Source organism: Mandrillus leucophaeus, unplaced genomic scaffold (assembly GCF_000951045.1).
Source record: "Mandrillus leucophaeus isolate KB7577 unplaced genomic scaffold, Mleu.le_1.0 Scaffold254, whole genome shotgun sequence".
Lineage (NCBI taxonomy): Eukaryota > Metazoa > Chordata > Mammalia > Primates > Cercopithecidae > Mandrillus > Mandrillus leucophaeus.
This window is the reverse complement of record NW_012102632.1, coordinates 1,923,840-1,932,887: the sequence shown is the minus strand read 5'-3', so window position 1 is coordinate 1,932,887 and position 9,048 is coordinate 1,923,840. Positions and strand designations below refer to the sequence as shown.

The window sequence follows — 9,048 nt, the reverse complement described above, 5'->3', positions numbered from 1 at the left end:
AGGAACCTTATCTTGTCTGACCAGCGCCTAAATTTCTTCCCCCTCAAACAAGCTGACGCAAAAAAAAACCACTCTGCCAAAGAGTCAGGCCGGAAAAGACTGTGGTGCTTGGCCCTGTAGGAGGACCTTGTATAATGCGTGTGTGGCTTCCGAGGAGTTGCTCAGGAGGCAGAGGCTGAGGTTGGCAGTTATCAGGGGAATGCCAAGGTGAGGCTTTTCCTCTAGCGGGACCAGATGCCTTTCAAGAGCATTCGGTGGACCGAGAGGGAGTCAGGAGCAGGGGCAGGTATGTCTTCCTCCTCATGCCAACACCGTACTGCCAAGGACAGACCCTCTGTCAGCCCACGCTCTGCATGCCACAGACATGCCCCTTGCCCCCAGATGCCCGCAGGAGGCCTTTGTGCACAGTCACCAAGTGCAAGGAACTCTCCGAGGCTTAAAGCACCTAGTCACCTGGCAGGTGACCTCAGGAAGAGCCACCCTCTCTGGCCAAGTACCTGCACCATTGGGCAAAGGGCTCCTGTGTCTCTTATCCCCTCAATTTATGATCTTTCACTCAGTGAGAAAGACGAGGATAGCAAATGCATTCCTCCAGCTCTGGATGGAACATGCCTTTCAGAAGCGGGAGGCCCTCCAGCCGCAGTGGTTCTTAGGTCTCACAGAACCACGGGATGGCTTTTAAAGGAAGTGTACTGTATGTCGGATCTTTCAGCTGAAAGTGGACAAAGTAGCGGGCAGTTCCAAGGACGGCCCTCAGAAGTCTGGTCGCAGTGGCAAAGCCAGCACCACGGCCAGCAGAGCGGTGAGCAGCACTCCCACCAGCAGCCCGGTCAGACTGAAGTGTTCCAGGTAAATCGAGCGAGCACCGCCTTCTCGTAGGTACCGGCGCCTTCTCTCTGCTTCCTTTCCCCCTCGGGCTCTGCCGCACCACCGCCTGCCCGATAGCCATCGTGAGTTCTGGCCCAGCCTGGGCTAGAGGGAGTCCAGGAGTAGAAGGCCCCATTCTACCCAGCCAGAAACGTCAGGTGCATGTGGGAAGGAGAAGGGGCCGAGGTAGCCTTTGAGCTAACCCAAACAATAGGGCAGGCTGCAGTTGGAGATGCTTCCCAGACTCCAGAGCTATCCAGGGGAGGGGCACAAAACCAAGGCCGAAGGGGGTCTCTCCTTAAGAGCTGCAAGTGCCCCCAGGCTTGGCTGTCTGTCACTGGCTGACCCTCTTTTTCCCCACCATAGCCCCCAGAATGTGGAGAACATCCCCACCCAGTCCCTTGCTCAGTGCCAGCCTTGCCCTGGCTCTGCTGTTCTCTGTGGTTAAGCTCAGGGAGAGTCCCTGGTTGAGGATACCTGGGCACCTTGAAACTCGCCATTATTTGAGACATTTCTAGACCATCCTGTGTGCCTAAGGCAGACTGTGTGGCTGGGGATGGCACCGCTGCAGCCCCACAGAGCCGGTGCCCTGCCCCTTGTGGGCTTCCTTGGCTCAACTTTCAGCCAGAAACATTCCTACTGGAAGGCTTCAAATGGAGGTACGAGCCCATTAACTCCCCCTCAGCCAAGAGCTCAGCTCATCCCTCCAGGTCCTTGTAACAGGAACCCAGGCACCTCCTGCATGCACCAGGCCTGCCCTGCAAAGCAATGATGGGGGCAGGAACCACGTTGTGGGAGGGTTCTGAAACTCCCAGGATCGCAACCCCTCCTTCTCAAGAATCAGTGCTCCACTGACCCCACCCTCATCCCAAGCCCCTCTCCTGCCAGGGTCAGCTGCGTCTTCACAGACAAAGTCCTGGGACTCAGATGTCACTCAGGGTAGCATTCTGTGAATGTGCAGGGGAACAGCTCACCCAGGCCTTCGCCTGCCTCCCCTGACTGCAGCCTTCTCTCCTCCTTCCTCCTTCTGTAAGGCATTGTTCCTTGCCCATTCTGAGGCCCCACAGCAACCCTGTAAGGCAGAATTTCCTGACATGGATCTTCATAGTCACGATGCTAAAAAGAATTCTTGGCCAAATAAGCTTAAGAAACGCTGGTTAAACAAAGTTATTAAGTTTCTTTATTGCACGACATATCAGAACTTTTATTACACCAATGAGAACTATGGATGTCTAGGAGGTAGGCAAAGTGTGCCTTGTTTCCCAAACTTATTTGTCCACAGAATTCTTTTCTCACAGAGCATCACATGGGCTGAGAATTCAACAGAACACATATTGGGGAATTGGCTGTAAGACATTGAAATAGTGCTATTCCCGTTTTCTGGATGGGTCATCTGAGGCCCAGAGAACTTGAAAGACGTGTTGAAACTGAAATCTAACCATTCAGGGATCTATCCCTGCACTAAGATAAACATGGAAAACAGGCCACCCAGGTCTCCACGCACATCCTGCTTCCACTCCACTCTGCATTGGATTTCTCTTGCATTTTGGCCATCTGCTGTCTGCTATGTGCACCTTGCTTGGGGCCAGCCTGGGGTCCCCTGCCAATGGGGCTCTCGTCTACCCTGGGTCCCTGACTCAACCTTAGATAGACAAAGGGTGTGTCCTAATGCCGTTTACCTGCTGTCACAACAGCTCCCTGGGGAGAACAGTTTCTCAGCGCCTCAGACATTTGAGGACCCCTCCAAAGCATCCCGCAGAAGGCTGGGGAGGACCTCTGGGCTGCCCCTTTAGGGATGGCCATGAGGGTGAGTGCAGGCTGGGCTTCTGGGACATGCCCAGTGCACGGACAGAGGAGCTGACTCCTCTGTGGCTCTCTTTTCCTCTCCTCTGCAGGACATGCTGCCCATGCCGGGAGATCCAACCCAGGGGACTGGCAACTATAACATCGAAGACTTTGCCGACCTGGGCATGTTTCCACCGTTTTCTGAGTAGCTGCGGGCAGAGCAAGTCTCCTGTTGTACAGTGCCACCCATACTGTGATGTCGACGCCCGTGTGAACGAGGCTCACCCTCGCCCTGCTTGCCCTGCCGTGGGCCCCCCAAACCAGAAGCCATCTCCCCCGCTCTGTGTCCCCAGGCACGTCATTGCTCCACTCTCCCCTGCAGCCGTGGCTGCTCGGCCACTGACCAGGGGCCCTGGCAGACATTAGGGGATCAGTTGTATTTATTGTACTTTATCTGTGTGTGCTCAGGAGGTGAGCCTAGTGGGTCCTTAAATTTGGTTGTGAATAATCTCTTAATAGACAATTTATACTCATGAAAGTTCAGCCAGTGCCCAGAGTGACCAAGCAGCACCAGCAGGCCTGCCCAGGATGCTGAAAGCAGATTTCTTCTTGCTTTTCCCTTCTAATGGATGCGTGGGGCTCCGGGGAAATGCTGGAAAAATAGGCAAGGAGAGTGCACAGCCCTTGTTCCACCAGCTGGAGCCAAGAAGCACAGAGACACAGAGGCATCTGCCCCTCAGCTCCGCTGGTCTGTCTGTGCATCCATCGCGCCATGGGACGTATGTAATTTGTGCAGTGTGACATGAACTTGCTGTCCTGATGGATGTGTTGTGCCTTGTGTCTGTCATGTGTGGCCAGCGTGAGTGTATAGAATCCAGAGTATGTAGAGAGCCAAAATGTGTGGCCCTGTCCCCAAGCTCAGCAGCGCCAGCCATGACCACAGGATGCTCGGCCCAGGGTCTGGGAGCTGGGCTAACAGGCTGGCACTTCAGCAGGGTCACCAGGAGGCACAGCTAGGGGCGTGCTCACATGAGTAGGTCAGTTCTTTGGTCCAAGCCCCTGGTGCAGATTCAAGCTCCTCCTCTTAGAGGAAGCACCCCCTTCCTCTCACAGGAGCCCCATGGGAGCACTCACCCTCCTCCCAATTGGATCTGAACAGCTGTGTTCCTGGTCCCACATAGGCATGTCTCATCCTTGCCCCACTGGTGAGAGGAAGACCTTGTGGCTGCCCAGAGCCTGTAGGACAGCATGCCTTGAGGTCAGAGGCCAGTCCCTTCTCTACAGATGTAGACAGCAGGGTAGGATGCCCAGGTGTCCTCACATGGGCACCATGAAACACTTTCCTCCAGGCCACCTGAGCCTTTGTTCTTCAGCCCGACTAGAGGAACAGCAGCTCTGGGAGGCACAGAGTGCAGGTCTCGGGGCAGAAGACTTGGGTTCCAGTTCTGGTTCTGCCACACACCCACTGGCCTTGAATTTCTCCGGTGGTCTCAAGACAGGAACAAGAGCTGACTCTAGAAGCTTCTGCCTGGCTGACCTCTGAGCCCATGATCCCTGGCTTGCTTTGCTTCTCTTGGATTTGAAGAGAGTATAAGAATCCATCCCCCTGTTTTCAGGGACCTCTGCCTTCTCCCACACCCCTTACACTAGTAAGGACTCCTTCAGCCTCCTGTGTTTTCTTCCTTTTGTGACCACTATGCCCCCTCCCTGTTTCTCATCACCAGCCCATTAGCCCACTGACTCCCATATGGTAGAAAATGTATTGTGGCTGCTGCAGGGCAGGTGAAGGGACCCACCCTCTGGGAAAGCCCTTATGTTCCTCCCAGAGTCCTTCAGGTAGCTCCTCGCAGATGCTGGTTGGTAGTGCAAATGCTCAGAAACAACCCGTGCATCCCTACCCATGGATTCTGCAGGACCAGGAAGAGTGGCATTGGTTCTAGAAACCTGAGAATGGAGTGAGCCCAGCTTGCAGGAGGGAGTTTGGAGAGAGTGTTTGCTGTGATCCATCGAAAGCTCCACATTAAACCCCAGCCCTGTCTGGCCAGGGAGATCCGTGTGCTCAGTGTTGCTGGGGAATCTACGAAAGTCAAACACTGCTTAGTAAAACGCCTTTGACTGGTCGTCAGCTGTGCATGACTACAGTTCCTAGACTCTAAATTAATCCCAGCCTTGCAGTTTCTAGAGCTTTTTGTCCGTAATGGTGATTGGGTCTCCATTGTAGATGCATGCAGTGTTCACTCCAGCCTCACAGGCTTTCTTACTTCTGGGAAATGGCAGGTGGTTGAAACCCTGCACATCTTCCCAGAGCCAGCCCCAGAATGGGCCTTTCTCTGCCTGCCCTGCCCTTGGGGCCACCTCTGCCTCCAGCAGCCTTGAGCTTACCCCAGGCCATGGGCATAATTATTTCCCCCAAAAAAGGCACAAAAATAGGTTGAGGATCAAAGAAGTGTTTCTAAGTGAAATGAAAGCAGACTTTTTATAGCCTTTAGCTTGTGCGTTTGGAAGTTTGGGGGGTCTTATGTTTGTTTTTGCCTTCTGTTTCTTGGAGGAGAGTTGGGGGCTTTTCTTAGGTGCATACACAGACCCAGGTGAACACGCTGACTGTGAACCTGCCTTGTATCCGGAGCTGTGGTGGGCACTGAGGGAATGCAACAAAATTAGGAGAGGATCCTTGCTCCCATCATCTTCTCCTACCTCAACAGGGGTTCAGGATGCAGTGAACTCAGTTCTTGGCCCTTGGGTGAGGATTCATGGATGAATGAAAGCTAGACCTGACGGGGAGGCATTATGACTAAATAGGCCCAGCCTCCTTCCCTTCCAGCTCTGTGCTAGGAGCACAGGTGGGAAATCTGAGTAGAGTCTGACCCCACTTTTTGCTTATGATTTGTAAAAGCCATCATGGGGCCAATAAGAAAATAGGGGTGATGGAGGGGGAGAAGCCCAGGACTGGGAGAATCGCACATGTCCCAGGGGTTTTCACCAAGGATTTTCGAGACATACTGGAGTAAGAATTAAAACCACAGAAGGTTTAATTATCGTGGTTGGTTTGCAAAAGCACCTCCCATGCCAGTCCTGCCCAGCCTTGGAGGCCAGAATGCTCATGGCCCCTGTGGTCTGCTTGTCCTTCTGCCCATGCCCAGCAGATACCTCTCTGACTGGAGATGGGCTCAAAGCTGGATTAGGAAGGGGAGAGGCACTTGTGACTTTGTTTGGCTCTGTGACTCACTTCCTCGCTCACACCTCATCTGAACTACTAGACTTTCAACTGACTTTCCTTAGGCCAGACAAGCAGACAGCTTCCCACAGAAGAGGTCTGTACAGTGACAACCCGGGCCACAGCAAAGACACAGATGCAGCCACAGTAAGGCTCCATCAGGACTGGGTCAGTGATGGCAACAGGATGGCCAAGGATGGCTCTAGAACACTCTGCCCATGCGTCACTCCCCCCAGTTTTATTTTTAGCTTTGGCTTCAGGGAGTGACAGCCATCACAAATAGCCATATTCTGCTCTACTCTCCAACATACCAAATTCTACACTGTTGTTATTTCATGAGAAGTGAATATTGCAGATTGGGGGGATTCTGGTTGTTAAGGAACTTATACTGGGGAGCTTTACTCTTCTGTGTCAATAACGTGACTACGTGTTCTCCAGATTAGCCACACGTGCAAACATCAGTGTCCTTCTAGCTTTAGCCAAGAGAGAAACCAGTCCCAGGGAATGAATGGTGGTCTCCCCACTCCCGGCAGCACTTTGGGCAGCCCATAAGCTATGCGAGAACGTGAACACTCACCTGTCTGGGCTCACCTTGCTCCATCACGGTTCTCACCTGCCACATAAACAGGAAGAAGCCAGTGACCGGAACAGCTCTAGCCAATAACAAGTCAGAATAGAAATGTTCTTTATATTACCAGAAAACATGGGCTTGGCCTAAGTTGCTGTGTCCTAACCTGCCGGGGATCATTCCCCACCAAACCCCCTGTACTAAGGATCCATGAGCCTTTTGGACATTCACCTTTTCCTTGACCATCTGGAGTCTGGGGCAACTTAAGGAGGCACCACACAGTGGTGTAGGCACATTTCCACACGTAGGTGTCCCTGGCTTTTGTGGCCAAAGCTGGTGTTATGGTCAACAACGGGCCAGGGCCTGTGGGGCACTGACTTTGAAAGTGGCAAAATGGAGTTTTCACAGGCTGTGCGGGAACAGGACAGCTCGCTTCATCTAACAATCTGTTTCCTTTAAAAAAAAAAAAAAAAGAAAAGACAGAAAAATATTTCATAAGCTGGTGTCAGTGGACAGTTTAAGCACTTAACCATTTCTCTTTCTTCTTATGGATGTGAACTGTGCTGTGGATAAATCATTTGTATTTCTTGAATGTTCTCTATGATTAACAGTTATTAAGTCGGTTGTGTATATGTGTAACTAATGTAACTGCCTTTTAAAATTTCATTACAATAAAAATGACTTTGCTCTGAACAACGAATGGCCCAGGCCAAGTTTGTAATTGAACCATCCTTGGAACTTGCCCTTTGTATTACACTCCCTCCTATGGGCTGTATTGTGTCATAATCTGTGAGGGATGTGATGTACATTATACTAAAGAGTGACCCTTTTGGAGGTTTAGCTTCTTAGGATAGAAAAGGAAACTAGGGCTGGGTGCTGTGGCTCAGGCCTATAATCCCAGCACTTTGGGAGGCTGAGGTGGGAAGATCACTGGAGCCCAGGGGTTTGAGAACAGCTTGAGCAACAAACCAAGACCTGTCTCAAAACAAAACTAACAAAGGAAACTAGCGTATCAGTCATATTGCATTAGAACCAATAGAAAATAAATAAACAAATAATAGAAGGAAACTCATGACCATCTGTGTTAGGCAAGGCTCTCTAGAAGCTTCTTTACAAATGATATTTTTGTTAATACAAATCTGGTATGTGGTTACTCTCCCTGGTTTACAGATGGAGAAGCTGGAACTCAGAAAAGTTAAGAAAACACAGGAAGGAAATGGCAGAACCAGGATATTGAACTCAGGTCTCAATCAAAAACCCTGTATATATTGTCGTCTTTAAACACTCTTACTATTATGTTTTAATCCTCACAAAATTAAGTTAGTGTTTTAATATGCTGATGCCTCTAGTAAATACAATTGACTTTTGAACAGCATGGGTTTGAACTGTGCGGGTCCACTTACATGTGGATTTTCTTCCATCCACCTCTGCCACCCCTGAGACAAGAAGACCTCCTTTTCCTCCTCCTCCTCCGCCTACTCAACCTGAAGATGACGAGGATGGAGACCTTTGTGAGGAGCCACTTCCACTTAATGAATGGTAAATATATTGTCTTTTCCTTATGATTTTCTTAACATTTCCTTTTCTCTAGCTTACTTAATTCTAAGAATACAGTATATAACACATATAACATAAAATATGTGTTAATTAACTGTTTATGTTATTTGTATTCTAGTCAATGGTAGGTTATTAGTTGCTAAGTTTTAGGGGAGTCAAAAGTTATACATGGACTTTCAACTGCATAAAGAGTAGGCATCCCCAATCCCTATGATGTTCAAGGGTCAACTTACTTACAAACTCTATTTTTTCTCTGCCGAAAGAGAACTTTCTGGATTCTAGCAAAATGGCAGACTAAAATCATTTTAAAACCCTTCCATCAAACACCTAGCATTGCTAGTTTTTGCAGCTTTATTGATCTATTATTGACACAAAGTAGACTGCACATATTAAAGTATACATAAAATTCTGTGACCCTGAGTTAAACATAGACTTCTTAGATACTACACCAAAAGCATGATCCATCAAAGAATAAACTGACAAATTAGACTACATAAATATTAAAGGCATTTGCTTTTCAAAAGACACTGCTAAGAGCGTGAAAAGATAAGCCACTGATGGGAGAAAACATTCACAAGTCATGTATCTGACCAAGGACTAGTACCTAGAATATGTAGAGAACTCTTACAATGGAATAAGACAAATGACTCAGTACAAAACAGGCGAAAAATCTGAACAGGCACGTCACCACAGAAAATATACAGACGGCAAATAAGCATGTGGAAAAAACTGATTACCATCATTAGTCATCAAGGAACTATAAATTAAAATACACAATGACTCTAATATTTGGCTAAAATGTAAAAAGGCTGATGATAGCAAGTGTTGCCCAGGATATGGAGCAACTAGAACCCTCATTTAGGCAAAATGGTACAGCCACTTTAAGTAACAGTTTCTTAGGAAGTCAATAATCCACTCACCTTATGACCTAGCTTTTTCATACCTAGCTATTTGCCCCAGAGAAATAAAAACATATTTCCAAACAAAGACTTGAATAGGAATATTCATTGCAGTTTCATGTGTAATAGCCACGAGCGAAAAACAACCTAAATGTCCA

At 49.1% G+C, this 9,048-nt stretch overlaps 1 protein-coding gene across 2 annotated transcripts in view; it reads left to right on the top strand.

Annotated features, from left to right (window-relative positions):
- ARNT2 (aryl-hydrocarbon receptor nuclear translocator 2) overlaps nucleotides 1-7,130 on the top strand; it is a 173,591-nt gene extending 166,461 nt beyond the window's left edge. For both annotated transcript variants that reach the window (XM_011983693.1, XM_011983694.1), the window contains 2 exons: nucleotides 713-849; nucleotides 2,763-7,130. In XM_011983693.1, coding sequence (XP_011839083.1) covers nucleotides 713-849; nucleotides 2,763-2,861 — 236 coding nt within the window. In that variant the 3' untranslated portion in view covers nucleotides 2,862-7,130. The remainder of the gene's footprint in view (nucleotides 1-712; nucleotides 850-2,762) is intronic.
- The last annotated feature ends 1,918 nt before the right edge of the window (nucleotides 7,131-9,048 follow it).